Source organism: Lontra canadensis, unplaced genomic scaffold, assembly GCF_010015895.1.
Source record: "Lontra canadensis isolate GAN:19392208 unplaced genomic scaffold, GSC_riverotter_1.0 scaffold1, whole genome shotgun sequence".
NCBI classification, from domain to species: domain Eukaryota; kingdom Metazoa; phylum Chordata; class Mammalia; order Carnivora; family Mustelidae; genus Lontra; species Lontra canadensis.
This window is the reverse complement of record NW_022630995.1, coordinates 60,588,757-60,607,218: the sequence shown is the minus strand read 5'-3', so window position 1 is coordinate 60,607,218 and position 18,462 is coordinate 60,588,757. Positions and strand designations below refer to the sequence as shown.

Sequence of the window (18,462 nt, the reverse complement as noted above, 5' to 3'; positions counted from 1 at the left end):
GCTCTGTGATACAGTGGTGAAACATGTCTTTGGTTGTAGTCAGTTTCTAACAGCAGCTCTTAAGACCTTTGGAATTTCCTAAGTAACAGAATGATACAGGTTCTTTAATATGTGTAACAAACCTCTTGCAACCATACCTGAGTTTATGTTAATAAGGTGACTTTCCAAAAGTGCCTAAGGATGGGGGCTGGTTGACAGGTAAACCGGCCATGTGACTGAAGGGTTGGAAATTTTAGTCCCACCCGCTTGACATAGGGAAGGGGAAAGGGGCTGGAAGTTGAATCAGTCACCAGTGGCCGATGATTTCGTCAATCGTGCCTATGAAATGAAACTTCTCCAAACCTTAGAGTATGGGGTTCAGAGAGCTTCTGGTTTGGTGAACCAGAACTCTTCCATGTGCCATCATTCAGGACCCCAAAATCCATGAGGACAGAAGCCCCTTTGTTCAGGACCTTGTCCTATGCATCCCTACCATCTGGCTGTGGCTGAATTGTATTCTTTTATAATAAATGGTAATCCGGTAAGAGAAATGTTTCTGTGAGTTCTGTGAGCCACTCTGGCAAATTAATTCAATCTAGGGAGAGGTTCACTGGAACCTTGGACCTATAGCTGGTTGATCAGAAGCCCAGGTGACAACCTGGTCATATGACTGACATCCGACATGGGCTGGTTGGGGTGCAATCTTGTGGGATTGAACCTTTAACTTGTGGGATCTAAGGGACTCCCTGTAGTGTCAGAATAGAGTTGAACTACAGGTCACCCAGCTGGTGTTGAGAATTGCCTGGTGGTGTGGACCACCGCCCCAACCCCAATTCTGTTGGGCACAGAATTCTCAGACTCCTAATAGCTTAGCTTGAATTCATTAATCAGGGAATTGAGCCAAGTCTGTTTATCAAGTAGTTGCTGAACTATCAAGAAAAAGCATTTCCTAAATTCCTTTCTCATTTGTAGAATAAGGATGATAATATACCCATTGACAGAGGCATAGATTTCACTCTTCTACATGAAGAGTGTTGCCTCCTTCGGCTCAGGCATTCAAATTAAAACCGGTAAGCTTTAGAGAGTCTGCTAGACTGAAAACTGAGTGCTGAGATTGTGTGTTTTTCTATGCATCTAGTTTCTGCCAAGTTCTGGTGCCGGAGCAATGAATTCTTACTCAGTAGAATGAACACCTGCTCAGTAAGCCAACGGGAGGGAGCAGTTAAGCACTGGTTAACTGAAGGGCAGGGCTGCCTCTGTTCTGTATTCTTAGGACCCACCCAGCCCAATTCTTCATAAAACCATGTGCTTTGTGGATGCTTGATGAGTGAAAGAGGAATGAATCCGTGGTGTTTGAAGGCTCTGGAAACATTTCCTCCCATCCATCCTGGGCTACTTCCTTCATCAACTGTTTTGGGACACGGATGGAGGACAGCCTGTAAGACCTCAGAGCAGATGATTTACTCCCAGTTTGGGGGTGCTTGACTGGACTCCTGTCTGTGAAGGCCATTGGCCTCACTAACACTGCTGTTCCGATCTTCAATTCCTCCTCATTTTTCACTTGGGCATGGTTTTGTATTTCAAATTAAGACTTTGGAATTCTCTCTAAGCTGATTCTGCTCTCCTTGTAGCATATTCTCACAGGCCCTGCTTAGCCCCTAGATTTGCCCCCGGATGCTGCAAGTCTTCCTGTCTTCATACACCTAGTCTGGCCTCCAAGACTACTGCTTTTGCCATTTGATTCTTAGGGACTGGACCCATCCTGTTAATCACAGTTCTTCCTTTTGACTGCCTTCCTTTAAAAAAGGAAATCTTCTCTTGGGAAACTTTTTTTTTTAATTAAAGATTTTATTTATTTACTTGAGAGAGAGTGAGCAAAAGACAGTATGAAACAGGGGAAGGGGGAGGGCCAGAGGGAGAAGCAGACTCCTCACTGAGCAGGGAACCTGATGCAGAACTTGATCCTGGGGCTCTGGGATCACGACCGGAGCCAAAGGCAGTTGCTTAACTGTCTGGGTCACCCAGGCGCCCCACTTAAGCAACTCTTATTAGCAATGTGGCACACATCAGGGGAAATAAACTTTCCAGATTGGTTTTACAATCTAAGACCTAGATAGTGTAGGGCAGGGAAAGGATAAGGACAAGATGGAGGTGAGGCAGGAAACTCCTGGGTCTTATGGATCAGTTGGGCTGGGAATCCCTGGAGAAGGAAGGATATTTATTAAAATGTGTCAGTTGTATACTATGTGTCACACATTAGTGTGTGTGTGTGTGTGTGTGTGTGTGTGTAAAATCCTGTGAGTTAATATTATTATTTGGATTTTATGGATGGAGGGAGGGTGTGGATCCAAGAATGAACTTGCTCAAGATGACCCTGTTGCAGGGAAGGAGGCAGCACTAGGACTCAGGTCAGTAGAACCTCAGTCATATCCCATGGGGTCTGCTTCCTGCAGCTTTCAGCTCTCTTCTGGCTCAACAGAAAGAGATTGTAGGATTAGACCTGAACACAGAATCTTCATAGCATATGGGGTGAGGAAAGAAATGCAAAAATATGATAGATTTGTTTAAACAATATAATACTAATAATACCAAGACTCACCACCAATAGGAATATGACACTATATTTATATGCTACAGTAGACAACTCTACAGACAGGTATCCTATGTTCATCTTTATCATCAATTAGTAAGAGGAATCAATTTGATTTTCTTTGTTTGATAGACTTAAGATAAATCTATTTTACATCCAAAGGATTGGCAGAACTTAAAGTTTGTCAAGATCAACTGTTGGAGATGATGGGGAACGAGGAGGACTCATAAGCTGTTGGTGAACTGGCATGTCTGGAAGACACATCTAGTATAATCAAAGAGAGGCACAGCCTCCAACCCAGAAATTTCACTCTCAGAGAAGTAGTTACCGTGTTGTGTATGTGGGAAGACTTCTACATTATTGTTCATAAGGTCATTATGTTCATAAGAAGAAAACTCTGGAAGCTACCTAAGTGATCATATTGAATTACGGATATACATTGTGATATTAACATTATGGAATACTATCTATCGATGAAAATGATCTAATTAAACCTACATGCATCAGCTCAACGACGCTGAGGCTCGTAAAAGCTAAGTCACAGCACAGGGATGTCATAGTGTGATGGCTTACATGTTTGCTTTATAATTCTTACATAAGGTGCTCTTACCTGTGTTTTGCACACTGTGGTTCCTGGTCACGAATGGTGAGCTAAAGGAAATGTTAGAATTGACAGAATGTTAATATTTCCCCATGGTAGCTAAAATTCCACTCAAAGGCAAGGTCAGTCATAATGGACTAAGTCCCATTTACCAAGCACTTTCTATTTCACTGGCTGTGCTACAAGGGTTTGTTTTGTAAGGGGGTAGGCAGCTGTTTCTTTCTCCATTTTCTCAAGGCAGGGAACCATATATGGAACAAATTGACCCATACGTGTTCTTTCCATCGTATTTCGATAAGCACATATTATGATTCTTTGCTTTTGGAAGCCATGAATTCAGACTTGCGTCGTAACTACGGTCACCATAGATGGGTGGCGGGTTGGGGCTGATATTTTCTAGAAATTGTTTACCAGTTGAAGGAGAGTGAGCCATAGCAAGCAAGAGGAGCACAGAAATTATCTTGTTCCTTCTTGAAACGTGAGCTAAGTGAGAAAACTATGGATTAGTATGAGGAAATCCATAAGAGAAAGAGGATTATAAAATATAGTAAAAGACAATTGAAACAACAACAAGCAAGTGAGGGAAGTGGAGGTAACGGGGGATAGAGATCATGCCCTTGATGCGCAGGTCTGACCCGTGGCAGTGAGAGCTGACATTTTTCGGGAACTTGCAGTAGGCCTGGATCTGCTTTCGGTGTCTACTGTAGGACAAGCAACGTTGCCCAAGGATGTGGTTTGCTAGTGATGAGGCTGGGCAGTCTGATTCTGGTGGGTCTCTCCTGACCATGACTCTGTTCTACCATAGATAAGGTACACTCCCTATAAGTATTTATTGAGTAAATAAAATACAGCATCTTAACTGTGGGCAGGACACCAGGGAAAGTCAGGTTTCAGCATTTTCAGAATTAAGCCATGATTGGCAGCATGGGCTACTGTTTGGGTTTCAAAGTTGAACTTGACTTCAGTGGTAAGGAACCCCACCTCTCTGGGCCTCATTTATTCCTTCCAAAGAGTGGGTTAGAACTATCTCTTAAATTCAGCGTGGCTTTCAGCTGGGGTCTGGTGGCTGAAGAGGGGTTTGCCAAGCAGGGAGAGGGTCCTGAGAGGGAAATAAGGAGGGAGGTGGTATAGACAGAGGAATAGTGTGTGCAAATGTCCTGCATTAAGTGAAAACAGGGGCTGAGACAGTGGGAAAATGGCATGATCTGAGGTCGGAACCGCTGACCAGCCAGGGGTCATGGGGACCTTAGAAGCACTAATTTTGGAGGTCCTGGATTTTGTTATAAGGAAGCCAGCACTGATTTATAGTGACCTTGGTCAGTGAATCACTGATCTGAGCCTTTGCTTCCTCGAATCTTCAGTTGGGACAGTAGTTGTCACAATAACCTGATCAGGCAAACGTTAAATTAGATAATGGCATTTTCAACCCCAACCATCTATAAAGTTTTGTTCAAAAATAGCTGTCAGTTTGCAGGTGGTAACCTATAAGTTACCAACTGAGAATAACTAGAAATGGCCAATTTTTCCCTCAGACTGATTTGCATCCATTCCAGTTAATCCTGTCTAGTTCATATCCAAGCCTTCAGATCTCCCCAACTTCTCTAACAAGCAATTGCTAGTAAATTGCAGGAAGAACAATGCCATCAGCTTCCCTAACAACTGTGACTCACACATTTCCCTTGGGCCTCATCACTGGGCTTCATTATCAAAGACCAAAGACTTCCCATTCCTCAGGAAGCCTTGGTGCGTCATTATCCAGGACAACACCTGGCCTGATCCCCAGGCTGCCACCCAACAAGGCATTCCTGTCTCCTTACCTGGCAGTGGCAAGAGGAATCTCTGGAGGGCTTTGATTTCGTGACAGGTGAATTGATTCGGGTTTCATCTGATAATGAGGAACTGCATAAAGGAGTCGCACAATGGTCAGATTGTAAAAAGAAAATGATTGGGGACCTAATGGAACTTCCATAATTTCATCTGAGTGATCTCTGATTAAGATTGGGTTGTTGGTGATCAGCAGAAACTGTAGCCTATGTATTCTACAACTCTCCTGGTTCCTGTGGGTGGCTTTTCCCTGAGGCTATAAAAACCACTTTGAATCATGAATATTCTATAAGATCAAGAGTCCTGAATCTGGAATTCATCATTGAGGTTCCAGAAATACAGAATATCACATTGGAAGGTATTTGTTCTCGGAAGGGCTTGGTGTGGAAGTGAACCGAAGTTGAATTCTGCATTCAAGTGAGAACTTACATAGGAACATAAATAAAACAGGGAAACTGGAGGACTTCTCTGGGCAGGGGCTTGCCCAGTGCTGGCCCATGTCCTCCTGAAGTCTTGCATCTCTTCAGCAACAGGGCTAGAGAGCTCCCAGGATTCTGACATAGACTAGCCATGCCTGCCTGCTTGCCCGTAGGCATGTATTTTCTCAAAATTTCCCCTTTGATCTTTAAGTTTTCAAAAGATCTGCCAACCGTATGAACTGGAGTTATTTAGTAATTACATATGCCATGGATGTGACCACTATTTATTTTCTTTTCATCATGAATAGATTTTAATCTGCTATCCAAATCACCAAGGGATATAATCATACTACGATATGAAATGCCATAAAACAATCTCCCTGTGGATGTCCTTAGGGGTGAAGTTAAGGAAGCATATCGACCTTGACATGTCTTAATTCTGTTTGTTGCTCTGTGCTCTTCCTCTGTCCAAGGTGGGTCACAGACTGGACACCTCTGATTGAAGGGCTGTGAATACTTCAAGTGTAATTGGGGTTGATGCCTGGTCCACTAGTCACCTATCCTGTAAAATCATTTCATGTCATCAGCAGCCACCCAGAGCCTCTGTCCCTCATGTGCTGATCAATGTGACATCACTGCGCTGATAATCTCAGAAGTTCAAGGCAACAGTATCTGAACATTTTAGTGAGGATGTTGAGATTTGGTGTGGAAAAGGCACAGTTTCCTTTAGGTCTTAAAATTATTCAGAATTGCCAACCAACCCCCACTTCTCCATCAGGGACCCCTGAGAATCTACAAACCCAGGTTAGGCCCACTGAAGCCTAACTCCCAAGAAGAGCAGACTTGAGACCCACAGAGGCAACACAACATGGCCAAAACCACCGAGTGAGTCGGTAGCAGCCTCTGAAATCTGAACCATTGTTGCTTTGTGGGACTATGCTGCCTGTGTTCACTCTTTGGGCCACGCCTCCGGCCCTTGGCTTTGACATAACTGATCATCATAAGCGAATGGTGAATGGTATTTCAAAGGTAGGCACAAACATACTGTTGCTTAGCATGCCAACTACTGAATGAGTGTTGGATTGCGTTGCACAGCAACACCAATGATGTGTGCACACATATGTGTGTGTGCACAATCAGAGGAGGGTATGCATATGTGTGCATGGGTTCCATCAAAGCCAGAGAGGCCAAGAGCTTCCCTGGAGCAGTGGGCCAGCCACGTCTTTCTAAAGTGGCAGGGGCAGACTGTGTGCCTCCTTCTTGTCAGGTGCCTGTGGCAGAAGAAGGACCTCCAGCTCGGCCCCAATTTTAATCACCTTGTTTCAACAAGATGGCTCTTGAGTAGACTAGGAGGCCCCGGGCCCATCTGGATCACATCATCGTGCATACACGCAGGTGCTCCTTGATCCCAGGCCCTGAAACAATCCTTTCTAAAAATGACTAATGCTATAAATCTGGAAATGGAACTCAACCTAATGGTATCAGGGTATGAAAACAAATGTAAACAGCTTACCTCCATCTGTCCCAAGGACCTGCATTGAATTAACAACAAAAAATAATGATGTTGCGTGAGTCTTGGTGATAGAGAATTTTACATTAAACCTGTGTTTTGGAGCAATTGGTTAGTAGAATTTGAGCAACATTTTTGTTAGTATAGATTTTTTAAAACCTATGAATAATTCTCCAAAAGACTAAGCAAAAATAAAAATGTTATACTGTCTGTGTGATGCAACAGGCAAATATGCAATCTGCTGATGAGGTTAAAATTACTTTGGCTCTTCTGAAAACAGGTGAACCATAGCCATCAAGAAACCTTAGGATTGCTCCTATTTTCATCCCAATAATTCCATCGATGAGACTTTTTTCCCTAAGAAAATTTTTGGACCAATATTTGGACCCATTTCCATGGCCAAAGACTTGTCTGGTACATCATTCCTTATAGTGTCAAACCCTGGAAATGATCTACGTGCCCATCTAAGTGAGAACTGTTAAGTCAATTTTGGTGCTATACTGATTTATCAGAATTATAAATGAATGGAAAGTATTTATGTAGAGTATGGGATAGGATTATGCTCCAATTATGTCTCAGTGTTACATGAAAAGTTTAGGCTACAAACTGGACTTATGATGTATTTACAATGCAGGAGTGTGTGTGAGGGTGTGTGTGTGTGGCGGGGGGGGGGGGAGTGTAGTGACCCTTGGAGCCCAGGTCTCCTGACTCACATTGTCTTCCCAGACAAGAAAACTTTAGCAACAAACAGCTCAGAGAGGCATTGAATCTCTTGACTGAAGCTCGGCAACAGGCAAGCCCCTTTGTTTTGAAAGCCTCAGTGTCCCCTTGGGTTCTGGCAAGAGGCCATACATTTCATCATGGACAGCAAAGCAGGCAAATCTATAGGCTAAGTAAAAAGGGTAATGAATCCGTTCTAATGAGTGGTTTGAGAGTCTCCCCACTGAGTCTTGCGTGGGACTTTGGACATGGCAGTTCCAAGTGCCCAGTCAGAGGCTGCTGCGGAGACAGTCTTGTTGAAGACAAATCTCAGGATTGTTGAAGGAGTTGGGGGAGCAGAGCTGGAAACACGGCTGAAAAGCTATCCTTCTGGGAGAGCAGGTGTTTTCCTTAATTGAGATCCAGCCCACTTTGTGCTTGAGGGCTCTGAATTTGAGCAATTAGAAAAATGGGGTAAAATCTCTCATTTATCTACTTTACCTTTGTTGTTGTTGTTGTTGTTAGAAAATAAACATTCAAGTTAAATAGTGATGCCTGCTTTATTATGTCTCTCCCTCCATTCCCATCCTTCTCTCTTCTCTTTCCCTCCTCCTCCTCCTCCTTTTTTTTTTTTTTTTTTTTTTCTTTCAAGCTACTTTAGCTCTGAAGTGTCTCTGAATTTCCTGAGGCAGAGCGTCATAGTGTGGGGAGTGGACCAGGATTTTCAGGGGCTGGCCCTGTCTTCTGCCAGCTGTGGGGACTCTGGAAAGTCTTCAACCTCCCTCGAGGCTTCTTTATTCTCTTAGGGTTTTGTGAGAATTAAATGAGACAATGAGTCTCTCTTTGACAACTATAATGTGCTGTGTGAATTTGAGTTGGGGTGGGCAGCACACAATTTCTGCTGGGAACGAGTTCTGGTTCCCAAGATATAATGTGAGTAAGCACTTCACACCCAAGCTTGGCTTTTGTCCTGTGAGATGGGCTTTTGTGGTGGAGAAATGGCCTTGACTCTCAGCCCAGACAAACAATGGGGAAGTATCTTGGCAAAAGATAAGGAGGAAGAATGTGTTTTTCCAGTAGGCGGTGTTGTGTTTTAGATGATATCTACTCCTAGAATGCCAACCGAAGTCGCAAAGAAAACAAACTGTCCTGCAGGACCCCCACTGTCTGAGGCTCCCTACTTCCTTCTTGCTCCTAAATGATTGGAGAGCCTATTTTCCTTACAGGCTGACCTATGAGTTGCGGACTATAGATTATCTTGTGTGCCAGCAATCTGCTACCGGGGACACATAAATTCTACCCACAGGAACAAAGCGGTGGAGTCAGAGAGTGCCCAGCAGCAGAGCACCACACCCACCTTTCTCCTTCCCCGGGGCACTTGGAAAACCCAAAAACTCCCAGAAGAGGAGGAGCTGGGTGAGGTCCTGATTGGAACCAGGGCTGGCCTTCTCATTCAACAGTTATGTGCTGTCCTCTTTGCCATGTTTATCTGATGGATGAGAAGTAGTAAGTGTCTTATTTAGTGACAAGTGAGAAGTGTGACTTGATATTAGCATTCTCATAAAACCAACTAAGAAAGGAGAGATGGACAGACAGAACAAAAGAAAGAAAGAAAATAGATTAACCTATGCTTTCCAGATGTAAAAGCATAGTCAAAATACTAAAACAAGAACCATGCTCCTTAGGAAGCCAGTGGGAATGAGGTGAGGCTACTCTATCTGTTGGACAGTGGCTTTCCATCCATCACAGCGGACCCATCATTTCCTCATTGGGAGTTAAGGAGCTGAGTGTGGAAGGGCTCTAAGGCAGCTCCATGATACCTGACTTCCCTGCTGTTTATTGAGCTTCTACAGCTCACTTGGTCATTATGCACTTTCTTTGACTTATTTTAACTTTTTCACAACAACCTTGCAAAGAAGTATTATCTCTCTCTATTTTGTGGCCGTGGGGTTTTGTGTGTATTCCAATCCAGGTCTGTGTGGTCTGTATTTAAAATGTTTTGTACTGAGCCGTCTTGTCTTTCGTTTGAAGAACAAATGGTAAGGTATAGTACCATTTCCAACATCTTATTTCTGGAAGGCTGAAGACTGGAGGTCATTGGTGGAAGCTTTATGTCTTCTGTGGAAACTGGGATGCTCTTCACTGGACTAGTGAACTCTGAGTATCTTCAGGTCACAAAATAAGACCTTGGTCTCAGATCTGGACCTTCACTTGTTTTACTTTAGTTTTCTCATCTTTAGAGTAGAGATATTAATACATTTGAGTATAGCCGTTATGAAAATTAATTGTGATAAAGTCTCTGAATCAAATGGTGTCTTGCCCATCACAGACATGAATGCACAGAAATCCCTTCTTTGTTTCTGAGGACAAAATTACCACTTACCTCACTTAAGTCCTTTAAGCTTATCTGCCTGTAAGGAAAAGAAATATGGTGTTACATAAAATACAGTTCATAATGATCAAGATAAAATCACTCTGAGCCCTTAAAAACCTTTGACTGCATTTTCATTGCCAAATTAACAGCCCATGGTCCAGTGTGATATTCATCACTGTTCTTTAAAGTGAAAGCCAGGTTATTTCTCTCATAATTTTCTAAGAAGCAGAAGTTATGAGGGAATACAAAAGGTGGTGACAGAAAGGACATGAATAAACTAGCTTCTCATTTTTGGAAAATTTCAGTAACGCCATCATTTCTCCTCACATTTGGTTTTCCATGTTGGGTTTCATTAGCGTAGTCAGACCTGCTATTATCTTGATTGCGAAACTCTGAGTGTTTTGTTTTGAGGAAATGTAGAGTCTTAAGTGTGACGTTGTAGGGTACAGCGGGATCCCAGGAAGGTGTGGGTTAGAGGAAGGATGCTTCCATGAGGGAGACTGAGACATACCATGGAATGGATGATGGGGAACGAACTCAAAGCACGGTGTGTTGATGTGCGCCCTGGGCACGTCTCGGAAGAGCTAGCAAGCCTTTCATGGATACTGACAATTCAGGCAGTTCACCTCTCTGAACCTTGTCTTTCTCATCTGTGAAATGGCCACAGGAGCATTCATTTAGGATTGCTAGCAGTAAGGATGACAATGGGGGGCACTCCGTGGGTACTGCTGCTGGGATGTGGTCAAAGGCCGATGAGGAGTGACAGGCACATTCTGTCTGCCTGGGTCTGCCAGTGAGAGCCTGGTCCTGAGGGAATGTGGAGAGGTTGAGGCAACAACACCAGCCTCAGAAGGCAACAGTTGATCTAGAGAGACGGAGATGAGCCCAGGAGCACACAGCGCTCAGATGCTGTATCCTGTTCTCAGACAACCAAGCAGCAGGCAAGTGGAGTGAGGGCCGTGTTTTGTAACCAGTTCATCAGCCCATCAGAGATGGTACCTCTACCCCATGCCTCCCCCTTTCAATGGGGCAAATGGGAAGAAAAAGAGATAGGATCAGAAGTAATAAAGTTGAACAGACACCCATAGTATTAATTATTCGGGTTAAGTTGAGGCTAATTTTTGTTTTTAATGTTTAAGAGACTCTGGCATTTTAGGATTACTGACCGTTTGGCCATGTGGCTTCAATTTAAGATGTGCAATTGATTTTAGACTTGTGATTTTAAGTTCCAAGAGTTAAGTTGTGTTCAACTCCATTTATAAAGATTGCAAACTGTTTGAGAGAACTTGAATTTGTCTAGATTTCTCTATTTACCTTATTAGATTTATAAAAGTTGTTAAAGTAAGTTTTGCTCATTAGGGTTTAAAGTTAGATGTATACAGGTATTTCAGATGTTTAAGATTTAACTGAGTTTGTAAATAAGTCTTATTGTCTAAGGTTCCTTAACCTATGCAGTGTGACAGAGTGTCCTTCTGTCTAGATAAAATTGCCTGATTTATAAATAAGTATTATACTTGATCGATGGAAATGGGAAGCTTCAGGAAAGCTAGGCTTTGGAAGCAGTAGCATTAAAAAATGGATTTTTACGTGATAACCCAAGCAGTAGTAGGAGCGTTTTCTGTACATGACAACGTCTCCGGACCTGGGAATGCCTCTGTTGACAAGACTTCCCAAGTTAGTTGCTCCCTTTACCTATAAAATGAAGTCATCTGGCTTTGGTGGTGGTTGGGGGTGTTTGGGGGAGACCTGCACCCTCACAAAATGCAGACCAGGGTGGGGACCTGTCTGCCCACCCCAATGGCACCATGCCACCTCCCTATGAGCATCTTTCATCTCGTGTAAGTGGTCCTGTGTTCTGTTTTGGAGACGGCCATAAGCCGTGGTCACCACTTACATGGCAGGAATAAGCTTCCCCATGTCTTTCCTGTTCATAATATGTGCTCTGTGTGTATTTGAGGATAATCCATCTTACTGTAAAAATAACGCTTCTTGAGCCTCCCTTAGATTTTGCTGAGTTTTACATAAACTGGGTTTGAATCCTTGTGCTGTCATCTGTGAGCTCCCTCATCCTCTGGAAGTGAAGTCCCTTCTCTGAAGCTTGGTTTTCCCACCTGTAAAATGGGTAAACCCACACAGAAATGAAGAGGGTTGATTAAGGTTCTCATGAAATAATATACGTGAAAGTTATTTGGAAGAAAATAACACCTTCCATCTGCATCCATTAAACACTTTCTTTTAAATGAAACTTTCGTTCCGAGATAATTGTAGGTCTCATGCTCGTATAAGAACTTATACAGAGGGATCCTGTGTGCACTCATCCAGTTTTCCCCAATGGTGATATCTTGCAGCACTATAATAGTAATAATTAAAGTCACATTCTAAAATCAGTATTTCCTGTAAGTACCCATTCCCATGCAAATTTGTATGCTTCTTGGTAATCAATGCTTCCTCTCTCTTTCAAGGACTCTGGTTTCTCAATATCTCCATGGATTTTTGTTGTTTTTGTTGTTTTCACTTCCCAAATCATCAGAATGTACATTTTTGTCCCTGAGATGGCTTGAACTGAGGTGGTGCCAGCTTTGCTGGTTGAAAAGGGAAAACCGTAGCTGGGCAGACAGGTGTTTTGTTGGTTAAATAGCAGTTACCTTCTGTAAATTACATTTTGGCCAAACCCTGCAGCGTGGGGTTGGATTTTGCTGAAGCTGCAGGGAGACGTCATGGCTCATGACCTCTCTGCATTTCTGTGTCCCACTCAGAAAACTGGGGATTGTGATACTGTTTTCTGCACAGTGTGGTTGTGGAACTGCATGAGGTCAAGCAACTGAAAGACCCCAGAGTGGACCCATTGTGTAACAAGAGCTCCCCAAATGTCGTTACTCTGATGATTACTCCGGATGCTTTTATTTGGTGCACGTGCCATGGTATTCAAATTATAAGGGTTAGTGGGAAAGTTACTCCCTTTTTAATCTCTTTCTAATTATGTCAAAGAGAGAGTCTCCATGTGGTGGTGACTTTATCTAAATATTGCTCTTGCATTTTATTTGTCTTCCCTTTCAAGAGAGAAAAAATGCCACAGGCTCAAAGTTTGGGTCTGAAACTGTCTGTGTTGTAGTTATGCTAATGATGTTCCCCTTTAAATGAATTTCCTTACTTTAAAAAAATGAGCTGATCCAAAAATATGAAGTACCTGGATATGATAAAAATCATAATAATGGTACATGAATGGTTGAGAACGCCCAACGAACATTCCCCAGACTTCGAAATTCTCTAGTTTTCAGTCGTCAGTGAAGGATTTAAGTGGCATTTTCATGAACTGAAGTGCTTCGATTCAGCAATCGTTTTGTGAAGCCAAGACCTAGCTTTCAAGTAGAGACTGGCCGAGATGGCGGAGACAAATGGTTGCAGCAATAAACAGACCCACATTCACTGTCAGGAGAGCAGAGTCCATTGTAAAGGGCTGCAGCTGCTGTCAGTGACTGTGGTGGATTACCACATGTAAATTGCAGCCTCTCTTGATGGAGGGCCGTCCACCTCCGAGCGCCCATGGAGCAGCTGGTAGGAGGGGAGTGGGTACTAGCCTTCCTGTGCGGGCTAGAGTAGTTCAGCTCTCCAGTGTCCCTTCTGTTTTCAGAGAAAGTGAACCTTGCCACAGCCTCCTGGGGTTGTTGACAAGCAACATGTGGGTCATTAGTAATGGCCATCTGACTCCCAATATGGCACCCAACTCAAATGAATTTGGAAGCTCTCCTTTTACGGCAAAACTCTTTCTTATTCATGGTGATATTCCCAGTGTCTCACACAGGCTCTGCATGTTTTTGACCTCTCCATAGTCCTGCAGCAGCCCTATAACTTTGACCAAGTCACCTAACCTCTGTGAATCTTAGTGACCTACGTGCACAAGGGGTAAGGAAGTGATTTTTATGAGGCACCTACTGTGAACCAGCCAGTGAGCTTTCAAAAACCATACTTTAGAGGACTGAGCCTTTAGAAAACCATCTTTTAGAAGGATACAGTGAGATGGGATGTCATAACACTCTGGAGGGGTTGATGGTGAAGAGACCCAGCCAGTTCTCGTCACATCTAAAAGTGATTAAACAAATTTAGCTCTGGCTGCAGAAACTCAAGAGGATGCAGAACTTGTAGAGACTCCAACACCATGGCATTGGCTGCATGATAGGTTGAAGTGATCCAGACTGCAGAGGAACTCATTTTCAGATCAAGGAGTATTATTTTATACCCTGGAAGCTGGAGCATATGTAGGAACGGCTGAAAGACCATCAAAGCTTTACTGACAGATAGATTCCCAGAACCTGGCTTCCTCTGGGCCCTTAGCCCTGGCTGAGTATCAGATTGCCCCCGGGGGAGCATTAAAAGACAGTGATGACTGCTTCTCCCCTCTCTGAGTGATAACGCAGATCCTGGGGAATAGGACTTTTTTTTTTTTTTTTTTTAAAGATTTTATTCATTTATTTGACAGACAGAGAGAGAAATCACAAGTAGGCAGATAGGCAGGCAGAGAGAGAGGAGGAAGCAGGCTCCCCGCTGAGCAGAGAGCCCAATGTGGGGCTCGATCCCAAGACCCTGGGACCACGACCCGAGCCGAAGGCAGAGGCCTCAACCCGCTGAGCCACCCAGGTGCCCCGGGAATAGGACTTTTTAAAAAAGCTTTCCTAATTATTTTAATGTAAAGCCAAAATGAGGAACATTGTACTAGGATATAGAGTCTGTATTTCGAGAGAAAATAGGGTCATGGGTGCCTAATTCTGTCGGGTAGAGATGGGAAATGATGTCCAGGTGTTTCTCTTTCTTTCCTGTGCTGTGATACTCTCCTAGGCACTCTAGAGAGATCACTGCCACTCTTGTCACGTGGGGACGATTACACTGTTCTCACCAACATGGAAACTCTGAAGTGTTTGAGAGCTTTATGAGATCATGTAGCCAGAAGTGGCTCAGCTGGGATCCAAACCCAGTTCTGCTTTCTGGCATAAAGACACTGAAGGAAGAGAAGATCCTCTTTTTTCCCTCCATACCGAACAACCTCATCCGCTCTGATGTTTTATTCATCCTATGTTCTGCCTCTTTGCTCTCCGAGTTTTGACCAGTTCTGGATGTATTAGACTATTTGTCAGTAGGGTCCAGGATGATACATTTCACGTTTCCAATGCTGATGACATCACTTCATGGGTTTGATGGTCTATTGTTGGCTGTTGTTGCCTCCCTGTCTCTCGTGCTTTGAAACTAGAAATCAAAATAGAGCAAATTTGGTGACTCCTAGTCTGGCTAGGACCCTCTGGAAATGGCAGAAGGAAATACAGATTTATCAAAGGTGTACTATGTGCCAGGCAGACCCTGTGCTGGGAACTATGCACACTGAAATGAGTCAGTCCCCACTTTTTGGGTGGAACAGACTTGTATCCAGATAATTATATGGAGTGGGGGATGGGCAAAGGCACCAACAGGAGCAGGCTCAAGGTCACAGCTATGTCCTAGGTGGGCAGTGTTGAACGCTTGTCATGATTTGTCTTGTGTAATTCTCACATGAATCCATGAGGTAGGTGATAGGTATTACTGTCATCCTCACTTTACAGCCCAGGAAGATGAGGGCTGGGTGAAGATTAGTTATTTGCTCTAAAGCAGGTCCTCAACCTCTGCACTATGGACCTTGGAGGGTTCGTTATCCTTTGTCACAGGGATGGCCCATACACTGCAGGGTGTTTGGTGGCATATCTGACCTCTACCCACCAGATGCCAGGAGCATTCCCACCACCCGACCCGTCACAACAAAATATGTCTCTGGATACTGCCAATTTCCCCGAGGCCAGAGTCACCTCCAGCCGAGAACTGCTGCCCCCTATCTTCCATTTCATAAGAAAGATCACCTGAATTTCAACTGGGGCAGCTGGAATTGACACCTGAGGGCTTGCGTCCCTTCCCACACTGCAAGGCCAGTGGAGAAACCAGCAGACGAAGGGAAATGGCGCTGGGCAGAGAATGAGGGATGTTCCTCCAGGGGAGGAGGTGTGTTTGTGTGGGGCTTCAAAGGATGAACAGAGGAAGAGACATTGGCCAGAAAAATAAGGTGGAAATGGTATTTTAGGCTCATTGGCATTCGCCATCAGAACCAGTGCTGACTGGGTTCTCCAAAGAATCTCAAAATGTGCCTGATATTTTGAATTTCTGTTATCTACGAAAAATGCTTACTAAGTGATGCCTCGTGCTCCAACCTGCTGATTCAAGCTTGCAGTAGGAAAGCATCATTCATTCCATGCAGGAACGAGAGAGAAATGTTCATCTCTGTTCTGACTTCTAAAGTGAGGAAATTTTGCAAATCCAAACTCTCTTGGGGAAAGAAAAGCTCCTATTCTCCTTTGTTACATTTTGCGATTGTTGCTGGCTGCCTGATGCCCCACACATTTGGAAGTGGGACTCTGTCGTCAGCTTAATGCCAGAGACTTGCCTTTTTAATTATTTGTCAAAATGGCAATAACGTTTCTAACAAATGGGTTTTTCTATGGGGTAATATTCCCACAGCTGGGGTGGGTGGTGAGAAGCTGAGGGACAGTACTGGTCTGCAAATAGCCTGAATCCCCTTTCAGTTTTTACATAACAAGTCCTGATTCCTTTCTGGCACTTAACATTTTATTCAACAACAATTCAGGTCTCAAGTGAGCCTTTGTTTCAATAACTCATTTTATTACAAAGAAGATGTGTTTTCTTTCTTTCTTTCTTTCTTTCTTTCTTTCTTTCTTTCTTTCACGAGTTTATTTATGTATTTGACAGAGAGAGAGAGCGCAAGCAGGGGGAGCAGCAGGCAGAGGAAGAGGGAGAGGCAGGTTCTCCACTGAGCAGGGAGCCTGATGCTGGACTCGATCCCAGGACCCTGAGATCATGACCTGAACTGAAAGCAGATACCCAAACAACTGAGCCACCCAGGCACCCCAAGAAGGTATACTTTCTGTTAAGGAATCAAAGAACAGTTTTCTAAGAGTATTTTCCCTCCAGGCATCATTGGCTCCTCCTTCCCAAGTCCCCCTCACCCTCCGGAGCCCACCAGCCTCCCTGGACATTTCACCAGCAACAACACCAAAACTGTCACCTGGGTCCTTTCTGGACGTTGGGGAGGCTGAGCCTCTGAGGGAGGGGCGACCAGCTACTCTCCGGCTGTGGGGGCAAGGGCTGGTACTTCTTTGGAAGAGTGGCAAGTGGCCTGTGGGAAGAGTTGCAGTGAGAGTCTGAGAAGGTTTGCTGGGCAGGAGTCTGCTCAGCCAGCCCTGCCCTCCGTGTCCCCAGCTTTGGGTGGGGAGTCCATTTTGGGGTGCTGGCTGCTTGACAGAGCGATCTGATCCTTTTTAGGTAGCTGCAATTATCAGAGTACGATAGTCATTCTCCTAATGAGCTTAGAGCTCCCTTCCTGCAACATGCTCTTTGGTCTTGTTCTCTTTTCCAGAAGGGGTGATGCCATTTTCTGTAGGGCATCATAGAGTTCCCAATATGCCATCTGTCTGAGACTGAGAAAGACACGAACTCTTTAAATGCCCCACCACCCCAGAATTAGGAACATGTTTGAGAGTCAGTGAATGTCTCACGCACCCTTTTATTTTGACATTCAGTCATTTATAAAGACTTTCGGGCACTATTGGTGGAGGCTGTGGATGCAGAGAGCAAAGACATAGTCCATGCTCAAGACACTTCCCTTCAGTGTGGCAGAAAAAGAAACTATGAGAGGTTACCAGCAAGGGTATTTCGCTCTGCAACAGAGGTCCTCTCAGGGCCCCGAGTAGGACAGCAGTGACCGACTCACCAGGAGCCTGTGAAGTCAAGGCTGTGGCTCTCGCCTTCATGCATATGTATAATAGAATAACAGTAGTATTTCTATACATACTAGATAGAAAAATCTATGTGCACATATAAATATAGGCCTATCCCTTGCAAGTTCCTGAAGGCAATTCGTAGGGCCGGTAATGTCTGGGGGTTTCTGTACTAAACGGAGGGAAGAAATGGGAGAGGATGGGAAGGACGCAGGGCACACATCACGGATTGATGAGTGAAGGTACATTGAGTGGCTGGCTTGTTCGGCCTTGTTCACTGGTCAGTTTATCTTAGTTTCTCCACATCAATGGTTCATGTTTTTCTTTTTTAAATTCTGGAGCTTTTCAAATTCTGGAACTAATCAGTTAAGTGTGTAGCAAAATACAATTTCTATTTTAGGTGTCTTACCGAGGAGGTGGTAAAGGAGTCTGCAGAAGGAAAGAGAATCAGAAATTAAATTTATTGTTCTCTGAGCAGAAATAATGGTTAATAATTTTGGGGTTTACAAATAGAAATGACAAATCCAACCAAACATCTGGGATGCACTTTTCAAGTGCTAAGTCTTTACGTTGTCCACATCCCTCTAAAATAAAGAGTGGGTGACAAACACATTTTAATGATTTCTCTTACCTTGTTTCCCTTTGTGGGTCTGTCTCC

The 18,462-nt window shown here is 43.9% G+C and overlaps 1 protein-coding gene across 2 annotated transcripts in view; it reads right to left on the bottom strand.

Moving 5' to 3' along the window:
* The window catches only part of CLNK (cytokine dependent hematopoietic cell linker), a 162,314-nt gene that overhangs the window by 20,452 nt on the left and 123,400 nt on the right, over positions 1-18,462 (bottom strand). For both annotated transcript variants that reach the window (XM_032854983.1, XM_032854973.1), the window contains 7 exons: positions 18,436-18,461; positions 18,214-18,233; positions 17,093-17,203; positions 10,006-10,033; positions 6,927-6,945; positions 4,988-5,069; positions 3,180-3,220 (listed from right to left, as the gene is read on the bottom strand). In XM_032854983.1, the coding sequence (XP_032710874.1) occupies positions 3,180-3,220; positions 4,988-5,069; positions 6,927-6,945; positions 10,006-10,033; positions 17,093-17,203; positions 18,214-18,233; positions 18,436-18,461 (327 nt within the window). The remainder of the gene's footprint in view (positions 1-3,179; positions 3,221-4,987; positions 5,070-6,926; positions 6,946-10,005; positions 10,034-17,092; positions 17,204-18,213; positions 18,234-18,435; position 18,462) is intronic.